The sequence below is a fragment of the Zootoca vivipara genome, chromosome 10 (assembly GCF_963506605.1).
Source record: "Zootoca vivipara chromosome 10, rZooViv1.1, whole genome shotgun sequence".
In the NCBI taxonomy this organism is placed as follows: Eukaryota; Metazoa; Chordata; class Lepidosauria; order Squamata; family Lacertidae; genus Zootoca; species Zootoca vivipara.
Genome location: NC_083285.1, coordinates 46864317 through 46887333, shown reverse-complemented (window position 1 = coordinate 46887333; position 23017 = coordinate 46864317). Strand labels below are relative to the sequence as shown.

At 41.2% G+C, this 23017-nt stretch overlaps 1 protein-coding gene across 2 annotated transcripts in view; it reads right to left on the bottom strand.

Moving 5' to 3' along the window:
* LARGE1 (LARGE xylosyl- and glucuronyltransferase 1) overlaps positions 1-23017 on the bottom strand; it is a 314023-nt gene that overhangs the window by 228775 nt on the left and 62231 nt on the right. Inside the window, exons 1-2 of one of the 2 annotated variants that reach the window (XM_035126643.2) lie at positions 8574-8877; positions 1277-1460 (exon numbers count right to left, since the gene is read on the bottom strand). In XM_035126643.2, the coding sequence (XP_034982534.1) occupies positions 1277-1382 (106 nt within the window). In that variant the 5' untranslated portion in view covers positions 1383-1460; positions 8574-8877. Of the gene's footprint in view, positions 1-1276; positions 1461-8573; positions 8878-23017 lie in introns of those variants that run through there. The other variant, XM_035126642.2, reaches the window with a different exon arrangement.

Sequence of the window (23017 nt, the reverse complement as noted above, 5' to 3'; positions counted from 1 at the left end):
AGGTAGAGGGCCTTCTCGATTGTGGCACCCACCCTGTGAAACACCTTCCATAGACATCTGAAGACAGCCCTGTATTGGAACACTTTTAATGTGTGATGTTCTGTTGTGTTGCTGCTGTGTTTTTGTATATTATTTTGTATATTTGTATATTATGTAGGGGACACGGGTGGTGCTGTGGACTAAACCACTGAGCCTCTTGAGTTTGCCGTTTGGAAGGTCAGCAGCTCGAATCTGCATGATGGGGTGAGCTCCTGTTGCTCTGTCCCAGCTTCTGCCAACCTAGCAGTTCAAAAGCACATCAGTGCACGTAGATAAATATATACCACTGTGGCGGGAAGGTAGACAGGGTTTCCGTGTGCTCTGGCTTCTATCACAGTGTTCCGTTGCACCAGGAGCGGTTTAATCATGCTGGCCACATGACCCGGAAAGCTGTCTATGGACAAACGCTGGCTCCCTTGACCTGGAGTGAGATGAGCGCCGCACCCCATAGTTGCCTTTGACTGGACTTAACTGTCCAGGGGTCATTTACCTTTTTACCTGTATATTATGTAGGAAGCTAACCAGAATATCTGTGGCAACCCAATCAGATGGGTGGTGTAAAAAAAAAGTTGTTGTTGTTGTCAATAGATTGCATTATCAGACCTCCACTAAAATGTAGATTTATTTTTCTTCATTTTTCCAAGCACAGAGATTGAATCATGAAATATACTCAGATTGCTTCCAGCAATGCTGTCACCAGCTCAGAACTGCCAGTTGCAGGGGACATGCATTTATGAAGAGGAGAAATTTCACTTTAAAAATGTTGCTCTGTTTTAAACACTGTTCAGATCATAAATAGTTTACTGTGTGAATATGGGAAGCAAAAACTGGTATTTTACTCCTAGTTGAAGGCAAACAGCTTGTATTGTACTGGGGTTCAACTGGCAGTCTGCACAAGACAGTTAAACAAATACTGTTGCTGAAGGAAGGTGATACTGTATATATAAAATCAGTCTATGATGCTAATAAATCAGTTTGTGCTACAACCCTCAAAATAGGCACAACCACAGAAGTTAGCTAAGTAAGAGGTCTGGAAAATAGATACTGAAAATGTCAGGGTGCAGACAGCATCGCCTCCCCCCCCTTTTTATAGTGGGTGGAGAAATGGGGGAGGCAACAGATGACAACTTCATCCCATCTTTCCAAATGCTGCTAGATCTAAAGTGACTGCAACAAAAGTCCCCAAACTCATCAGCTCCCAAAACCCATCAATTTTAGACAGGCTTTTCCCTCTTACCTTCAAAGCTCCCAGCAAACAGGTAAATCCAGGTTACAGCAGGAACAAAAAGGAGAGTCAGAGAGGCAGCCAGGAATTTCCGTCGCCCTCTGCAGATTCCCAGCATTCTCTCAGAAGTGGAGATTCCTAATCTGGTTCTGTTCCTATGTCGGAAGCATGAAGTCCACTGTCTCCCACATATTCCCTGAAAGAAAGAGAAGGAAGCAATACATTATCAGTGCACGTTAGCACCCTGCCAGGCTCATGAGCAAAGTTAGACTCCTCCAACAGTCCCTGCAAAAACACGGGGAGAAATAGGCCAAGCACACTGCAAAAACGCAGTCCCAATTTCAGTATTCTGTAAAATGTCAAAAACAATAAATGCGTGCCTTAGAAGCATCCTGAAAGAGCATAAATCAATAGCGTATCTTATCATATCAGCTACACGCGACATACATTTTATAAAAAAGCAACCATTTTACGCTGCCCTTTGAAAATAAAGAAACCTCCATTCTCCTTGATGTCTCTGCACAGGTGGTATTCCTGGGTAGATAAAACAGGGCCACCTGTTCTGCCGCCTCTGCTTCCAAAGAGCAGCAGGTACAGCAGCAGCAGCAGCAGCAGCCTGAAAACAGAAGAGTCAGAAGCAGTAGCAATCAGTGGTAGTAAGCAACAATGTTCTCTAAGAGTTGCTTCATACACAATACTTTCTAGGTGCACACTTAACATGCTTCGGGTATTCCCTGAAAACATGTGAATGTGGCAATAATTTACAAACAAGTAAGCCATTCAGGTTCACGTGTCAGGAATCCACAACAGACAGCAATTTCTTGTCAAGTCTTGTGTTCCGTTCTGATTTCAGATCACTTACTGTGAAATGTAAAACTGAAGTGTAAGGTGGCCTTTCAGTTTGCTCCTTGGCACTGCTGTGGCACTTGCACTCATCCAGAATCAACAGCTTGATAACCCCATCCACTGTCAGAGGCAGTATGCACATGAACACCACCAATATGGTAGAGGGGAAACTGTACCTATATGATGGCTCAGACTCCTCTCCGGGAAATACATTCGTTATTCATTTTGTGCTATGTATGTGTTTTTCAGGCATTCATAACTGTGAGTTAAAACGAACATGGGAGGAGGGGAGAGTGGGCACGGGCACTCTGTTTCCCTTCCCCACCACCCTCCTTTACTCAGAATGTGCCTGTACAATATAGAATCTTGTCTCAGCCGTTCTGATAGAACTCACTCAATACAACTTTGCATTGTGGGGTTTTTTAACAGGAAATTTGTGCTTTTCAGACTAACCCTATTTACAGAGTCTTTGTCAAGTGTGACTAGTCAGGTATGACATTTTCAGTAGAACCATTAACCTTCTCTCATTTTGCATTTGAATAGTGTTTATGTTTTGTTTGCAGTCTTCCAAAAATATAGGGGGCAGGAAGCACCCATTTGCTTATATGGGGGACGACCCCACAAATAGGTTGCCTGTTCTTAGGTATGTTACTCACTAGCACTGTGCATCAATCCATCTCACTTAAAAGATAAGCAAATGCAAGTATTTCTTATTGTGATCATTCTGTGAATGCAAATATCTTACTTACAATTTAGAGGAAAACAAAACATAGAAGCAAATCATTTGAAAAGAACTAGCTGTTCTTGTTGAAACTGATCTAGTGTAGTTAATATATCAAAGGGAAAAGAAACTGGCACCAGGATCTTGAAATTCTAATGGCAATTCATCAGCCAAAACTTACAAATAGCACGACATGCAAGGGTAAAACATCACTGCACTCCACTGAAAAGTATTTTATTTGAATATGGAAGATCCAGGTGCAAATCCTGGCTCACCCAAGAAAATACACTGGGTGTTAGGATCTTCTACACATGAGTAGGACCCTGGAAGAGGCACATGCCCGACTGGCATGTTCCCTCCCTCCTGGTCGATTGTTCAGGAGCTTCAAAAGCTTTCTTCAGCCCGAACATCACAGCGACTGATGCCAAGAAACATCAGCCCACTCAGGGATCCACAGAGTCTTCGCAATTGCGTAACAGACCTCAGCAACTCAGCATTTTGGCTAGTCTACTTTTATTTACATATAAACACACACAGAGCACTGCAACATGGCTCCCTCTCTCTCTAGCATCAGACAGCAAAGAGAAAGAACAAAGGACAATAGTCCCACTTCACGGAACACAGTAACACAAACATCATGTCTTCGTCACTTCCCACTCTGTGGAATGAAAAACATCCACCATCATGTTATAGACAACAATCCCATGACTGCAGACCCTGGGAATGAATCTCCAACACTGAGCAGCCTTGGCAAAATCACTTTCTCTTAACCTTTTCCCCCACCTCTATCAAAATAGTGGCAAACAGAATAGTGAAGTTATAGAAGAGGTTATTAAATACTAAATACTAAAGTACACAATACTAAAGGACACAATGGTTAATTCTCATAGCTCTTCCAGTTGGCAATTCAGGCATTTACTAGTGTAAGCACCAGAGTTATCTGTTATGCCACACATTCCAGAATCGGACTCTGCTTTTAATTCTTTGTCATCAATAATTTTAAAGAACTTCCAGCTACCCTGTTTGCTTCATGGTCCTCTCTAGCTTGCTGGCATGTGAAAAACAAAAGAAGTGGCAGCCACTCTGAAAGGCAGGTGAAGACAACAGTGAACACACTCAAAACCTTACATTCAGATTATTTATTTAAAAAATATGAAAGAGACAATCACAAATATTAATAGCACAGTTTCAGCATGGCTTGGGCATAGCTCTTGTATGAATGCAAGTAATCCCACCACAAAATTATTTTCACAGATGCAGTCGATTTATTTAAAACATTTAAACCCACCTTGTGGGCTGTGGCTGCTATAAAAATATATAGTGAGTACCACTACTCTTATCATCATCATCATTATTATCAATTATTTATTAACTGCCTTCTAAAAAAAGTCTCAAGGCTATTTACACTAAAGATAATGAAAAATGAAAACCACAACAAATATATTTAAATCAAGACTAAAACCATACAAAATAGACACTCAGGGTAAAGACCCATTTATCCAGCTAGGAAAGCCTGTCTTCAGGAAAGGGCACCTGTTGTACCTTAACAGGACTGCCATTCCACAGAGCAGGGGCAACTATATTACAAGCCCTGCCCTGAGTTATTGTGAAACAGGTTTCTGAGATCTTTGGAACTTGCAGAAGAGACTCTCCCACAGACGGCGATGATCTACTGGCTGTATAAGGCATAAGGTGCTCTCTCAAGGAACTTGGTCTTCAGACTTCTCTGCTAGTACCAGCACGTTGAACTCAGCCCAGCAGCAGAATGGCACCTATTGCAAATCCTGCAAGCAGGGTGTTATATGCTGGTGGCAGCTTGCCCCCACAAGCAACCTAGCTGCCCTGTTCTGCACCAGCTTCAGCGTCCAAATCATAGGGTTCAATTGGACTAATTGAACCATGAGGTTATCAGTAAATGGACAACTGTGGTCACGCTATCCTGATCTAGGAAGAGTTGTAGTTGTCTTACCAACCCAAGTTGGTAAAAGGCAGCCCTAGACACTGAGGATACCAGCATCTCCAGTAACAGAGCTGGATTCAGGAGCACCCCCAAACTACCTACTTCCTCCTTCAGGGAGAGTGCAACCTCATTCCAGGGGAGGTAACATACCAACTTCCTGGAGCTGGGAACTATTCCTCCACAGTGCCTCCATCTTACCAGTATTTAGACTCAGTTTCTTTGGCCTTATCCAGGGCCTTCTCAGTCATTCCCAATTCACACATGAAAGAGAAATAGAGTTGGGTATCATCAGCATACCGGTATTCCTCCCAAACGCCTAAAGACTGCTCCATGTAGATGTTAAATAGCATCAGAGACAATACAATGCCTTGTGATACCCTATAGCTAAAAAGCCAGGAACTAAGAAGCACCCATCCAATTCTACCACCCCTGGAGATAAGCCTGGAACCACCAAAGAACAGTTCACACACACACCCAATACCCATCTCCAGCAGATAGTCCAGGAGGATACCATCGTTGATGAAAGCTATTGCAACACATTCTGCAATAGCTGTTAATGTAATACAGTAGTACTTCGGTTTATGAACTTAATCCGTTCCGGAAGACTGTTCTTAAACCGAAACTGTTCTTAAACCGAGGCGTGCTTTCCCTAATGAGGCCTCCTGCCGCCGGTGCCCCTCCACCGATCAGATTCCGTTCTTAGAGCAAGGTAAAGTTCTCAAACCGGGACACTACTTCCGGTTTTGCGGAGTTCTTAAACATAACAGTTCGTAAACAGGCCTGTTCTTAAACCGAGGTGCACCTGCACATTAATTTGTACATTCAAGTGCTACAGAAAGCATTGTATTGTTTTCTAAAATAGAAGCAGGAATTTCAATCACGTGTGACACACTGTATTGAGTCAAATTTGTTATACATTCATCCACTTTGTATTAAAACCCCGTTATTTACTTAACTTCTTAACTGATATACCTTTCAAGTATGCTTTAAAGCCTACCAATTTTCCCATGATTTCACTGGCTAGAGTGGTGAATGATTACATTTCACTCTTTGTATATTTACCGATGTTATTTAAAAGAATAACAACAGTCTTGGAGGTTCCTAGCGATTTGAGAGTCAATTTATTTAAAAAGTAAGTAACTCTGTTTTGTAAAAATGTTTTCTGTATTTCATTTGTTACAAAAAGAACTCTTGAATGTGGCATAGGTATTTGCAAGCAGGCAAGACTGTACTCTGGGTATCCAGTTTTCACAGCAACAGGTCAAGCAGCCCTCACAAAAACTTGAAATGTCATTTTATTTCATGCCATTTTTTTTAAACATAGAAACACTCTGTCCTTTTTGCAGGTGTACATCTAATGCACTAGCTACATTAAAAATACCTTAGCTTTGCTATTATTTCTATGTTCCTTTCAACAGTCTTTCCACAAGACAGATACCCTTCCAAAAGTGTGATATGCACCACTAACAAGTATTGATCAACTCAATTTACCTTTTGTAAGCTTTTCTTTATCTATGCATTTTCTATTGGATTGTCTGTCATATGGTCTTTAAAACCATTTCTGGATCATAGCTGTAAGAGATTGGCTCCCTTGCATGCTGAACTCAGTGGTGCTTTCAAGATGAACCTTCAATCAGACAAGGTATGTAGTTTGAATTTAGCTCGGCTTTGACTTTAGCCCAGCTTTCTTTGGGTGAAATCAAGCTCAGCCTCCAGGATTAATCTTTTCTTCCCCATGGTTGCCAGACAGGGATTTGTGCTTTCAGGTGGAAGCTACAGAAGAGTCGGGGTGGGTAGGAGATACTCTATGTTTCTGCATTATTTCAGCTCTGAGTCAGGCAAAACAAAGAAACACACAGCGACACACAGAGTCAAAACAAGAAGAGTAGCAAAACACACGCACAATCCAAGTTTCACACAGCTGTATACAGGCCTGCTAAGTTCATTACAAGGCGGTGAATGCCAATAGCAGTAATAGGAAAAGCTCTTCTTGCATCAAAAGTTCAGCTTGCATTCTTCCCAAAGCATTCACAGTATTACAGCAGTTTCCAATATACAGTACCAGCACAACCATACCAGCACAACTTAGTCAAGGCATACATGGTTGACTTATATATTGGATGCAGTATGCAAAGCTGTCCTCTGTAATGGGGGTATGTTCCAAGCTTGGGGGTATGCATCAGGCAATATAGATAAGGTTAATTACTTGTCTAACCTTGTCTTTTTTTTTTTTTTGGTCTATCCCTGCACCCCTCAGAATACGAGAAGGGTGGAAGAAATTCTATGTATCACTCCTCATCACATTTAAATGCAGTATATTTCAAGTTATATATCAAATTGAAAGGACAAAGGAAAAATTGCAGTGCTACAACTTAACTGTTAAGTGTCATATTATTTAGCAGACCAGACTGCTGTTAAGAGGGCAGCAGAAATCTCACACCACATATATAGTCTTAAAACTATATTTTAAATAGAAACAAAAAGTTTTAAAAACTGTGCATACAAAATTGTCAAAACTGCACCGAATTCAATCCTGAAACTTTTTTAAAAAAATCTTGAGGAAAATATGCCATTAGCTCATACTGTTGTGGCTTGTTTGTTCAAATACCTTGAACGCTTAATCTGACATATGTTGACTATTTACCTTTGTCAAATGTTGAGAGGATATGAAAGAACCACATAGTCCTTGCTTCTAAGGAGGACGGAATAAACTGTTTGTTTATGATCCATAACTGTGTGCTGCGGAAGGCACAACACCAATATAGTGAATGTAATCTTACTAGTCTAGCTTGGTTTAGGAAGTCACAGCTTGCTTAATTCAGAAGTAGACAACATGATGTCCTGCAGACGTGTACTAGACTACAACTTTCAACATCCCTGACCATTTGTCAGACTGACTAGGGACGATGGGTGTTGCAGACCACAACATCTGGAAGATAAATGTATTGTTTATTCCTGGCTTATATAGTAGATGCAATATGCACATCTGGTTTTCTTTCTTTTTTAATGATACACAAAAGCCTTTCTATCAAAAGAGCATCTTAAAAAAAAATTAGATCTAGATTTTATGATTTTGAAGAAAATCAATCCACAGATGAATGCAGAATACCACTACTCTAGTTAACTGGAACAAGTTAATAAATTACCGTACATCACTGAAGTTCGGATGTATCCACAACACAGACATATTCTGTTGGAACTGGCATTCCCTCTTTAAGAAAGTTGGGCATGTACCAGTAGTTTGAAGTGGGGTAGTGGGACTACGAATCTCTAAGAAGAGGTCTGGTATTATACCAGACTAAAATTCTAAGGATTTTTGGGGGAAATGCTATGACAGTTAAAAACAGATATATGTTTGTGGTGTAAATATGTCCTTGAACTTTTAAAAGTATTCAGAGTTTAAGCAGTAAGCTGTGTGTTCAGATTCAAAACCCAGTGTGAGATTATTCATTCAATTAGAGTTTATTCATTCATCTTTACTCTGAAACAGCATAGAAAGAGGCTCCTCTAAAACTTCCCTTAAGTAAAAAAGCAAACTAAATAAGTTCTTTATTAAACACCTTGTCCAGAATCAAATACGAAATATTTCCAAAATTAGAAATTAATCACAAAATGAAGACTCATTTTGGTGACTCAAACTTGTAATATTCATAAGCGGTAAGAAAATTGTTTGCATCTTAAAAGGAACATGTTAATGCTCATGTGATGAAAAGATTCCAAATTGCTTTCTTTCTTTTTTTAGATAATAAGTGGTATCCTGGAATGTAAAAGGCTTCACAAACCTGTCATATGCAAGAGGGTTGTGCAACCCCCTTGCTAAGTAACATCCTGATATTCTGATGCTGCAGGAAATCTTCAAGTCAGATCAATTCATTGCCCTTGGGACACCTAAAAAATACTGAGTAGCTGTAATACTTGCAACTTCCCTATATCCAGCTTCAATATGGTACCTCCAAATGTGAACTCCAAGTCCTCAGAAACTAAATAAATGAAGTAGTTACAGGTAGGTAGCCGTGTTGGTCTGAGTCGAAGCAAAATAAAAAAATTCCTTCAGTAGCACCTTAAAGACCAACTAAGTTTATATTTTGGTATGAGCTTTCGTGTGCATGCACACGAAAGCTCATACCAAAATATAAACTTAGTTGGTCTTTAAGGTGCTACTGAAGGAATTTTTTAAAATAAATGAAGTTAGAATAGGCAGGTGTGCCACCTTGCCCCTGCAACAGCGGGTGCCCAGGGTGTGCTGACATCATTTCTGCATGTTGCGGGGTGTGATGACATGGTGTACGCATGCCCGGCGGTGTGCTGACGTGACACATGCACATCTCAGGGGCTTGGTGGTGTGCATACCCCACAGCATGCTGGCCCACATAATAATAAAATAATAATAATTTGTTATTTATACCCCGCCCATCTGGCTGGGTTTCCCCAGCCACTCTGGGAGGCTTCCAACAGAAACATTAAAAGATTTCCTAAAAAGGGCTGCCTTCAGATGTCCTCTAAAAGTCTGGTAGTTGTTTATCTCTTTGACATCTGGTGGGAAGGCGTTCCACAGGGTGGGTGCCACTACCGAGAAGGCCCTCTGCCTGGTTTCCTGTAACTTGGCTTCTCGCAACGAGGGAACCGCCAGAAGGCCCTCGGCGCTGGACCTCAGTGTCCGGGCTGAACAGTGGGGGGGGGACACTCCTTCAGGCATAGTTGCACCTATGAGAATAGGTTATCACAGACAGCCAAAATACGGATTAATATCTTGCCAGGACTCCTCTTATTCCAAGCAATCTTCATATAACAAGCTCCTAGGAGCCACAAGTGAGAGCTCACAGGGGCCACATCCTATGAACAGCTTTGACAAGCCAGCTAAAGCATGTGAGGATCAACCAGGGAAGGTAGCCCATCTAGAAGGAAAACTCTGATCCTAATCCTCCACTGCCTTGTGGGATATTTTGGGGAGAAGAAAAAGCTAAGGAGTAAACCCTATACAAATATGGAATGGATTTCCTAAAGCGCTTGGATGGCACCTTGTATGCCTCTTTCTGGCAACTCCTGCAGTCAAGCTGGAGCCAAACATATTGCTCTGCTTTCCTTTGGACCACAGCAGTGAGGCCCAGAATGGGGTCTTGTCTCCTGGGCAGCCCAGGACCTCAATACCTACTGCCCAGGCTTGCACACCGATGAAGTTGCTTCGATGCTGCTAATGCAGCAGTTTAATTTCACTCCTGGAGGTGCGCTCCATTGTCTCTTGAGACAGACAGATGTCAACAACAACTCATATACAAACTCCTATCTTGACCAATAATCAAGTTATTGTTAGCTTTTATGTGATCAAGATGGAAGCCCAAGTTCAAAAGAGATACTTGCAGCAGTCTCCAGTCAAAATGACTTCCAGCAGTACCACTTCGAGTACCGTACTATGCCGCTGAGCAACTCAGATTTCTTCTTGAACTGATCATTGCTTCCCAGCCTATCAATGCACACACATATATCAGACAGTGATAACTATGCTTCCCCCCCCCCCAATGTTCTTAGCTTTTTCTAGTTTGGCTGTAAGCTGTCTTATGTCCCTGTCAGGGAAAAGGTTGAGATATAAATACAACAACAACCCTCCAGATACCTTGATATGGGTTAGCCATGGTGACAGACCTAGGTGTATCCTTGCAGTGCTCTGTGACTGAAGGCACCACACTTACATGTGAATAATGGTGAAATGAAAAATATAACTGGTTCCTGGCCTGCGTCTCCACTAATTTCGGTACTGCATCTTCCAGAAATTACAGCATACAACAATGCCATAGGCTTTCCTGTTTGAAAATAACTGTATATACATTGGTTGACTTGATGGATAAAGGGGAGCCTCTCTACTATGCAAATGTCTTGAAAAAATTGAACCAATATCACTGCATTTGTATTGATATTTGCAGCTATATCACTTTCTTACGCATACTCTCATTGAACACACAGACTAATTCCTACTTTTTTATTTATAAAATACATTTTGAATCCTTCATAGATGTTCTCTCTTTGGTTAAAGTATGATACCATCTATTTATAATATCCTCTAAATGTCATTTTTGGATGACAGTGTCTGGGCATGGGAGAACGATGGAAGTGAAACTCTGGGAAATTAATATTGGTGTTGTGTCTCTAACTTGTTCGCAACCTTATCAACCAACCAACACAAATGTAAAGGAAGATTAATATCTAGTTTTCAGTAGGTGGTACATTACTCTACTGTGGGAAGGGGTGAACAATGTAATGCTTTTTGCATAAATTTGAACCTAAGGACTCTAGATTCCTGCATAAAGGCCTTCTTAAGCAATTGTATATAAAGCAACAAATCTATGCATAGCACATCATTGGAAGCTTCCCAAGCAACCTTCTAAACAATGGATCAATAACGTTTGGAAGACTATGATGATCTGCAAGCTTACTCAACAGGAACAGGCAATAAATCTCAATTTTAAAATGTTTTTATGGTGTCACTGTTTCCCCTTTATCACTTACTTAAAAGACCTTCAAGTTTCTGATCAAATTCACATAAAGTACAGTTGCACATCCCCCCTGAACTATTATTCATATCATGGATCTTTGGTGCCACTCAGGTTGGAATGCAGATGACAGGATCTGCCAGAAGAGGAAGGGAAGAATGATTCACAATTTGGAAATGGGGAGGAACTCAAGCAGTGACTTGGGATAGGGTCCTGCCCCTTTGTTGCTGGACATCACAGAAAGGAAGGAGAGTTGTTTGACTCAGTCTTTACCCCACCTCCTAAGAGCAAAGTTCCCATGGTAGCTGAGGAAGCAACCAGTCTGGTTGGAGGCCAAAGGAGATTCAAAGGGTTGAACTCAGGTCCCATTGCCAAGGATGAATGACCATTTGCACCAGTGTAGATTTCCCTCCCCTGCAGAGATGAGAACAATGTGAATGAGTTGGGAGGAAGGGGCATGCCAAGTGTTGGGACAACACCTTAGCTACACCTAGCCATGTATCCTAGAGCTTTACTTGTGGTTGTGTTGTTGTTTAGTCATTTAGTCGTGTCCGACTCTTCGTGACCCCATGGACCATAGCACGCCAGGCACTCCTGTCTTCCACTGCCTCCCGCAGTTTGGTCAAACTCATGTTCATAGCTTCGAGAACACTGTCCAACCATCTTGTCCTCTGTCGTCCCCTTCTCCTTGTGCCCTCCATCTTTCCCAACATCAGGGTCTTTTCCTGGGAGTCTTCTCTTCTCATGAGGTGGCCAAAGTATTGGAGCCTCAGCTTCACGATCTGTCCTTCCAGTGAGCACTCAGGGCTGATTTCCTTCAGAATGGATAGGTTTGATCTTCTTGCAGTCCATGGGACTCTCAAGAGTCTCCTCCAGCACCATAATTCAAAAGCATCAATTCTTCAGCGATCAGCCTTCTTCATGGTCCTTACCATAAAGAAGCTTTACTTACAGTTAGCTTTACTTACAGTACTGTTTATTGACTTGGGTATCCTTGAACTGATGCTAGGACCACATACTGATTTCTTAAATAAAGCTTTTGGGTTCCCTCAAGCCAAGAGACTGAGCAGTATGTCAGAGGGTGGGAACCAGGGCAATTCAGTTTCATAACTTACATCACGACTCTCTCGATAGGGTTTTCTTTTCTCTTGAAAGCTTTTCTTTAGGCTGTTTCTCTAATTGTCCAGCAAGCTTTCCCATGATATACTAAAAACTGTAATCAATGTTTCCTTTCTCTCTTAATTAGTGATCCAGTTGTGCTTTTGTGTGTCCTGTTTCTTTCTGCAGCATTTAATTTTAACTTTATATCAGAATAAAATTCCATAGCATTATTATTATTATTATTATTATTATTATTATTATTATTATTATTTAAAAAGAAAGATGTAAGGGCTGAAAAGCTGCCTTATTCTGATTCTTTAAATTAAATATAACCATCAACAATTATCAATCAATTAATCAGATTTTATTCGACACCAAGTCTATTGAGAACAGAAATCTAAACCCTGAATCCCATCCACAAGTTCATCAAAGCGTCCACTGAAGCACACTGGAACTCTACATGCTTCCCACAAATACTCTGATTCCGTTGAAGAATCTCGACAAAAACTCACAGTCTAATATTGCACTCAAGGAACCAGTTCATCATCCTTGCCTTGAAGAAACAATAAGTATTTGAATTATGAATCCAGCAGAACAAACAATAATGGATAAGATGAAGGAATATGTATTCTATGATTGGCACTACTATCTAACCCAATTTGTACAAAACCATTTGTGAAACCATCTGAGTGATATAAAGCCAGCCTTCTTATTTTTCTCCTCCCACAGTTGATATTAAATAATAGGAAGCTTTATTATGGCCAGGGGAAAAAAATGATATATATATTTTTAGTTAGTAGAAGATTTTTCTTCTCTTAAAGAGACTGCAAGGAAGTACTAGCTGCATCCCCAAATTTAAATGACAAGGAAAGGATTTAATTCAGTATTATCTTGAGACCAAATATTGTTTTAAAAATGACTGCTTCAGGATTACACTAAAACCTGCTTGATCCTGAACTTGAACCAGTGGCAATACCTGGCTTTAAGCTACTATGAAAACTAAACTGATAAGCATTGTGGCTTACCTGGTTTCTACATTAACTCACCTTGCCACAGCACATGAATGGTATATTGTATATCACAAAATTATACTTAATTAAAGAACCAAAGTTCATCATGTCCATTACTTACTCTGATTTGGATTAGCATTTGATACAACCCTGTGTATTTGCCAATTACTATTTTTCTCATTGAATTTTAACATATGAATCTGGAACTCCTTCACTAAAAAATAATGCTACCAAGGGGCAACCAACCTTATGAGGAATGGTTGAAGGAGCTGGGTATGTTTAGCCCAGAAAAGAGGAGACTAAGAAGAGTTACAACAGCTAATTTCAAATATCTAAAGGGCTGTCACATGGAAGATGGAGTAAGCTTGTTTTCTCCTGCTCTAGAGGGTAGGACCTGAACCAATGAATTCAAGTTGCAAGAAAGGAGGTTCCGACTAAACATCAGGTAGAGCTGTTCGACAGTGGAACAGACTCCCTTGAAAGGTTGTGGACACTCCTTCCTTGGAGGTTTTTAAGCAGAGGTTGGATGACAAACTGTCATGGATGCTTTAGCTAAGATTCCTGCATTGCAGGGAGTTGGACTACATGACCCTCAGGGTTCTTTCCAGTTCTACAATACTATGATTCTATTATGATTCTATTATTAAATATAATAGATGCAATATTTTACAGAGAACTAATTAATGGTCATGGGTGATGGGAGTTGTAGTCTATCATCTGGGGGCACCTGTTCAGAGAAGGATGATTTAATCAACGGAACTCCACTCTAACATTTTATAAATGTTCCCAGTTCTCCATCAGGCATCCTTCCTATAAGCCGTAGCATAGTTTCACACACCCAAGGAAAATATTTCTAACATTATGTACACTTGCAAATAAATGGAAATTTGCAATGCATATATGAAACCGTGAAACAAGTTCTTTCTGCCTCTCAGACTGCAGGGGTGGGGGCAGAAGTGAAACTTGCAGGACTTAATCAGATGTGAATGCATTAAAAAGTGAGAACAAGGCTGCATGATGTGGCTTGGGTCCAAGAGACATGAAAATGTAGTTTCAGAATTAGCAGAAGAGTGCTATGTGAGAAAAATGGCCCAGATCCAGAGTTCTTCCATTTGCACAAGCTCCTTCTTGAGATAGTTAATTCAGTTTACATGTTACAGGCTTTGTCCTCCTTGCTTACTGGTGTCTCATACTGTATCCCAACTCCTGATATATTGTGGTGCTGCATGAAAACTTATTTAGCTTGCACAAGAGTTTATGGAACAGTACAGTGGTACTTCGGGTTACATTACCTTCGGGTAGCATAATTTGAGGTTGTGAACGTGTATAATTCCAGGTTTCGCTGCACACACATGCGCAGAAGCGGTCTACCGTTCCACGCGTGTGCGCAGAAGAGGTACCTCTGGATACGGACTTTTCAGGGTAAGTACAGACCCCCGGAACGAATTAAGTTCATATCCAGAGGGTCCACTGTAATGATATTTTCTTGCTCCACTCATGATTCTCTGGATCCAAGCCAATACTTGCCATCTACACTGTAATTCTAGCTAAGCTTCCAAGCAGTTAAAAAAGTAACAGAAAGGAAAGCTCAATACTTTGACTTATTGGGTATTTGCAACTTTCTCTCAAGGTTAAAGGTAGTAAACCTTAATGTTCTTAACTCTCAACAAATGTTAAAGTAGGTATTCAGAACATTCTACTAGAACAAAGGATCTGCAAAAAAAGGTGAGTGAATCTGATAAAACATGTAAGACATTTAAATTGGAAAATAAATCTCCTGCTACCCTCCAACAACAGCCAACAACAAAACACTCAAGGAAAAGGATCGTTACTTTAAATTGTTTTCTTCATTTTTTAATCAAAACAGCAATTATGTTCATTTTAAATTTTCATTTTTACAACATTTCTTGGATAGGGTGGGGTGGGGAGGAAGATGAATAGTCAACTCAATCTAAAGTGAAGAAGAAGAATAAAAAGAAGCAGGTGCGAAGAAAATACCAAAGTCATAATAAAAGAAAACTGATGTTACCACTCTCAAGAGAGAAGACATCATCCAGGAAAGGGGATTGCTACTGTCACTTCAAGAGCTTTGAATGTATCTTAAAAAAAGAAAAGCTGTTGTACAGAACGTTCAGCTTTACATGCACTGCTTTAGTATACACCACCCTCCATTAGTTGAAAGTCAACTCTCATGAGTCTCATCTACACCAAATACATTTATGCATTTTAAGTACAAAAGTTGCACTACAGTGTGGTCAGTTCCAGTAAATCTGCAATATCCTACAAAATGAGAGACGGTATTTCATATGCACAAGAAGCAGGCAGAAAGTGTAGGGGTGCAGTGTGGTGGAAAATCACACACCACCTTTGGACCATCCCCACATGCTGCTGAAACTGTATGTGCATTATATATTTCAGCCTAGATCAAATGTTCCTTAAGCATTGGTCTGGAGGCACATCAGGCTTCCACACTGATAAAGCTAAGCATAGTTGAGGTCTGGTCAGTGCTTGGATGGGAACCACATTAATGCCTCCTTGGGTTTCATGACAGACCCTGAAATGCTGGGCAGGTTGACATTCCTCCCAGGTTATGTCACACCTGATTAGGACTACTCTCTTTTCAAATCATAAATACATGTATTACTAGTACCAGGATGTCTAATTCATCAAATAAATATTATCTCTTAGACTTCCACCAATTCCTTGGGGCTTATGCACTGCTTTAAGGAATAATGGGTTCTTCCAAGCTCTTTTCTTAACATACAAAGACATAGAGAAAGATTGATATGAGTAGCAAAGCTATTCCTGTTGTGTGGTGTCAAAATAACACAATGTCAACAACAGAAAAAGATTTCATCTAGTCAATTTAGCTGGTGATAAGTTGTTGCATATTTCAGAGAATCTACATGGTAAAAACAAAAGAACACACAAACTCTAAAATGAGATACTTTCAAATATCTTTAAAGGAATTCTCAAACATTTTGACCACATCTCTGAATACTTCTGGGATTTAACATAAGATTTGTGTACCTGAGCCGTGTGTAATCACCGTGCAAAACAAAAGCCCAGTTTGCATTAATGGTTTACCGCAAATGCACCTATATGGGCTATTTTGCACACACACACACACACACACACACACACACACACACACACACACACACACAATAGCTTAAGGAGGAAATGAACCATTGTAATTTAACCATGGATTGCAGTACATTTTGCTCAAGCAAATCACCAATGGTAAGCCAAGAACAAATCTTGGTTTATCAATGTGATTTGTTTGGAGTAGAACAAACCACGATCCCTCATTGTGACATAATGCTACCGTAATTCAGGTATTGTTATTGGTTTCTTCTAGTAGTAGTAATAGTAGTAGTAGTAGTAGTAGTACTAATATTTATACCCTGCCCATCCGGCCAGGTCTCCCCAGCCAGTAAATTAGATCATTTGGCTCATACTATGAACAATAGCTTATATTTTGCTGTGGCACATAAACACAGTCATGCTTAACACATTTAAAAATAGTAATCTGGGAATGAGCACCCTCTTGTTTTTAGTAAATAGAAATAAACTGCTTTCATTGTTGTTAATAAGATTTTAATTAAAATGTCAATACTTATTGACAGAATCTGAAAGCGTTCTCTCTATTTCCAATATGTACTCAATGCTCTAGACTGATGTAGCATTCTAGCTTTGGTGCCAAGCCAGCCTCTCTTCTGACCTCCTCACGTACAAAATCAGAAGGAAGGATAGAATAGTCATAAATACTTGAAATGGAGTTGGGGTGGAAAGGGTCAAATGCTATAGAGTACATGTAAATGATGCACATAATGGCAAAACATCATGGTAATGATGCAAGCATGCTACGAAACAGTAATATTTCTGCCAAAATGTGCATTGTTTGCATGTGTTTATATTGAGCAACACTTCACATATCTTTTTGAGCATTTTCATCACATTGCTGTCATGAGAATAGGGCTAATTTTTCCATTGCAGCATGCCTATCTTAGGTGCATTTAACTTGCATGGTTTCAACTACATGGTACAACGTCCAGTCTTCTCTTAGCATGCAAGCAAATGAGGTCTTTCTGTAGTCAAGAATAAATTGCTGGCATTGGTGTTTTGAAATACCCATGTGTCTTGTGTAAGCTAGTTTAAATCTGTAGCTTTTGTTAGAGCTTTTAAATATGTTCTGAGCCTCTTGCTTCCCAGTTCAAACAAAAAGGGTGGCTCACTTAAGAACTGGATCTTGCCATCTCCTGGTCAATGACAAAAATAAATTCTCAAATTAAAAAACACCCCAAAATAGGTGCAAAGTACCCCAATGTCTACATCCTACTTTACCACTATGAGCCAAGTTTTGACAGATTTGCTGTATACTTTGGGGGATTTGAGATATCATCTCTATGTAAAGCATTCCTTTGTCTGATGCAAAATGGAATGGGCCCATAACTTTTACCTTGGACTTTCTTCCCACTGTTGGTATGGTATTCTATCAAGCCTTAATTTTGAGAATGGCAACAAGCATGGAAATTATGCTAGTGTTAACACTCACTATGAGGACCCAAGGATACATTTACACAGTTCCATAACATTCATAGACTCCTATATTCAGAGGAAAATGTGTAATCTCACCTAGGAGAGAGGCATAGAGAAACACAGGCATTTATTGTTATGTAAATGGTCTTGTGAGCTCCCATTGCTCGGTCCCAGCTCCTGCCAACCTACCGTGTTTCTCATATTATAAGTCATGTCTTATAATCTTTTTTTCTCAAGAAAATAAGCCTATGGCTTATTTTCGGGGGGTGTCTTATTATTTTTTTAAAAAAATACAGTATGGTACCTCCCCTGTCCGGCGCCCGGAACTGGCTGCTGCTGCGCTGCTGGGCGCGTTGTCGGCGCTTCAGCAGGGCACGCTGCTGGGTCCCGCCGGGTCGGGGCTTCACGCGGCGCGCGCTGAGGCTCTTGCCGGATCCCGGCTCGGAGCAGCGCGCGCTGCGGCTCTTGCTGCGTCCCGCCGCCGGGTTGGGGCTTGGAGCAGCGCCAGCGCCAAGCGCCAACCCAGCGGCGGGACCGGCGGGACCTGCAGCGCGCGCGACAGGAAGAGGAGGGACCAGCGAGTGGCAGCCGCGGCGGCCAATGAAGGCTCGGCCAGGTGTTTTTTGTCGTTGTAGCTGCGTCCCGCTGCATCCCTCCTCTTCCTGTCACGGCTCGGCGCCCGGAACTGGCTGCTGCTGCGCGCGTTGTCGGCGCTTCAGCAGGGCACGCTGCTGGGTCCCGCCGGGTCGGGGCTCCACGCGGCGCGCGCTGAGGCTCTTGCCGGGTCTCGCCGCCGGGTTGGGGCTCGGAGCAGCGCGCGCTGCGGCTCTTGCTGCGTCCCGCCGCCGGGTCGGGGCTTGGAGCAGCACGCACTGCGGCTCTTGCCAGTCCCGCCGCCGGGTCAGCGCTTGGCACGGTGCATGCTGCTGGACATTTTGGAGGGGCAGCAGCAGCCGGTTCCGGGTGCTGACAGGCATCTTCCTATTCCATGGCGCCATCCAGACCTGCTCCCACCACTACGGCTTATTTTTGGGGTATGTCTTATATTTCTTCAACTCAGGAAAATCCTGCCATGGCTTATTTTGTAGGGATGACTTAAAATATGAGAAACACGGTAGCAGTTTGAAAGTACATCAAAGAGCTAGTAGATAAATAGGTACCATGCCGGTGGGAAGGTAAACGGCGTTTCCATGTGCTGCTCTGGCTCGCCAGAAGTGGCTTTGTCATGCTGGCCACATGACCTGGAAGCTGTACGCCGGCTCCCTCGGCCAATAATGCAAGATGAGCGCTGCAACCCCAGAGTCGGTCATGACTGGACCTAATGGCCAGGGGTCCCTTTACCTTTAAATGGTCTTGTGCTAGTTTTATTATAAGTTCTCCAAATAGTTATCCACTAAATTACTTGTACAGCACTTTGGCTCAGCATGTGCCATGATGTTGATAATATTAAGATCAATATAATATAATTGCTTATGCTTGGAACAATGATCTATCATAGCAATTCTAAGACTCTCACTGAGACTGAGAGACTTGGTTACATCATCCCAAATTGCTCTGGTAACATTTGAAATGGGAACATCAAAAGGGATTAGCAGATGCTACAGTTATTCCCACTGCAAGAGCAGTGACTATGTGCTTCATGAGCACGTGCTTCATGAGAACTTATCATGTCCAAGATGGTGAGCAAAATTAAAACAGCCTGGTTTAACAAGGTTTACCATTCCATACTCCCACTTTGTATAAGAAGGGGAAATGTGAGCTCTACTTAAAATCACTAATCTGGCAATAGCACTAGAGAGGGGTTGTCAGTACCAATAACCTTGTCAAGTGTGCATGGAGGACTCCAATATCAGTACCTACCAAACTGTGGGAGGCAGTGGAAGACAGGAGTGCCTGTTGGACACGACTAAATGACTAAACAACAAGAACAACCTTAATTCTGGGCTCTCCAAGAAAACAGACCTGCCACTGTATTTTGCAGTACACCTTTATCGTCAGCTCTGTGGATGCCAAGGACTATAGAATAAGGTGTGTGTCCTTTAAATCACCCAGCCAGCTCCAGGTAGACAGAACCTATTTCACTCCTAATATAGTCAGCCTACACAAGGCTAAGGGATGGCTCTATTGCCCTGCAGAAATATCTTCCTGTAGTTGCCTTAATAGATGTATCCAGTAGGGCTCCTTTGGAGCTCTCCAAGATCCTGTTCTTGCCTGCTCACTGCTTTGATCTACTTTGACCTTCTTCCACCAGATACTGTGTTCTGCCACTGCAAACCTCAAGCTGCCACAGAACTAGAAAAGGGTATTCTTTTTTTTAAACGATGCATTTATAAAAGGTCTCTAAAGAAAACCAAATGGGCTCCTGCAGTTCAATCCAGGATATTCTCCCCCCCCCCCTTCAGCAGCAATGAGGAACCTTAGAAAGAGATCCACTAGGGATGCACTTGGTCTGAAATCCAAAGGTAAATGCAGGAAGACAGCTGAATTTGCCTTGGGACTTGAAAGTTGAGAAAATTTTGCATCACCCCTAGCTGGGAATTTAACACATGAAAGCACACACAATTGGAAAAGCACAGTGTTGGTTCTGGTGGGAGGTAAACAACGGAACAACATTCTAAGTCTAGGCATACCCATGAAGGAAAATAATAAGTTTACCCATTCAAACTTCTAATTCTAAATACCCTAGGTGGTATCCAATGACGTAGATCCTATATAACACAATGACTTTCAGTTGTGCAATGGAACTCATTATCCCACTCTTTCCCCTGTGTCCCCCCTAAATCCATTCTGAGGTCTCTCCCAACCTCCAGAGCAGATTTGGGGAGGGTGCAGAGGATGTGTGGCAAGAGAAAGGTGTGTGGGGGGGAGTTCTGTTGCACAAGCAGACTTCCTTCTGCTACTAGGTCTGTTTCATTGGATACCACTGACTTATTCCAATACTGCATTTTTGGATCAGTGTAGAAGAGCTGGGTGCTTAAGTGATTCTCAAGCAATGAGAATCAAGCATTTGTCAGCTAGAGCACAGTGGCATTTAAATCAGCATAGTAAGCTTGGGGGGGGGCAGACTTTAAATTTTAACCAAAACCACATGTACCGCCATATTGGGCAGCATATTTTGGGGAGATATTGATAATTTTATGCTTTAGATGGGATGTACTTCCTGAAAAACAATTAATTTTTTGCAAGCTGCTTCTACTCTGACTCTGCCCTATATTTTATTATTTATTGTGTTTTTAATGTACATGGATCATTATGATACTGACATTTTATTTAAGAAAAAAACACAGTAGCTGATAACAAACAAAAGTATCAACAAAATACAGGGTTCAGTGTTGTCTTGAAGTTTGTCAAACACAATAAAGATCTTCAACATTTCAACAACTCCATCATCTTGTCTTCCTTCCTGAACAAGTGCAAGATTTGATTCCTTCAGCGTGACAGCAATTTCCCAATTTATACATGAATATTGCATTAATGAGGGTGGGATGGCCCTCTTCCAATCCTTGGTAATTGCCATTATACTGCTGCTAACTCCTCCTTTTCAACCATGAATTCTAGATAACCAAGCAAACCCACCAAAGGAATTTGGTACACAGTGACGTGTAATAGTTGTTCGAAGTAAGCTCCTGAAGTTTGATAGGAGGGCACGAGAACAAAAATTCATGTAGAAAGTTAGACCATTAATGGCGCCTGCTCCAGCAACTGTCATAATCTAATTTATATTGTATTTAATTATAAAGAAAAAGAAATGGAAGCCACTTTCCAAAAAGACTATGCCTACTTCTCTTTAATGCATGTGTGTGTTCTGTAATGCACACACAGTGTTACTGAAATACTCAAACAATAATAGTCTCTGACAGCATCATATTGGAAGCATGTCAAAATGTCTCTTAGAAACATGATATCTTAAAACAGAGGGCATGCATGCATAGGGACAGAACTGTCTATCCTCATTTAGCTAGGCACACAGGACAGCGTTTCAAATATGCCCTATCACAGCATAGAGAACACCAGTCTCTGCTCATGGCTAGTCAAGAAGCCGGAGTCACTGCATTGCAAGATCTGCTGTCTCTTTGTATTCCTAGAACTGTACACTGGATGACCCAAACAAACTATAGGCATTGTAAGACAGTGTGGGGCAATGGCCAATGCACAGCAATCTTTAGTGAATGCAACTTTCTCTAGGAAGTCATTGAGACAGTGCAATTCCATGCATGTTTTCCTGGCATTTAATCCTACATGTTCAATGTGGCTTACTTCCATGTCATTACACATAAGATTGCAATCCCCCCTCATGAGGCAATTCCTTTAACATATCACCAGACACTTCACAGATACCCAAATTATTCTCACAATGAAATCACAATAATACTTATTTCATTATGTTAAACCCAGTTTGAATTTAAAGAAAGTGAGGCAGATAATAGCATACCATAAATCCCCATTGCTTTCCTCCAAAAGGACACTGAACACTGTCTTTCTGCCACTTATCATTTTAAGGAATTTGAACAAACATTTAACAACCCAGTAAGTTCAACAATGCTATCTGTTCAGTAGCTGAAGGAAAAGAAACCCAGGCTAGATTTTTTTATTTATTTTTTTAAAAAAGAATTCTACAAAGCATCCCTCTGGTGATCTGCAACCAAAACTCTATGATGTCCTCATCTGGGCTTTCCTGTAAGTGTCAAAGGCTGGGAAGCTGTCTTTTTAATGGTGAAAAGTGAAGGTAAGGAATTTGAACCAGCAAATATTTATGTGATCATCATTAGCATTTCCTGCTACTAAGTTGGAAAGCTTAGTTGTGTAACCATGAAACTACATATCATGTTGCACTCACTCCCGTCTGCTTGCACGTATTACTTTTGGGGGGGCATACAGTGTCCTGCCCACCCCCACAGCAACACTGCTCAGCATTCCTATGAGGCATAACTGCACTGCACAGCTTTGGAGCTACAGCAAATTTCCAGGCAAAGAAAAACACTCTTCAGAGATCAGAAGAACAAAGTTGTTTAAGATGATAGGTGCAGAATTGTAATGAGGGCACACAGGTCGCTAATGCAACATTGCATAAACAAATTATTTCAAGAA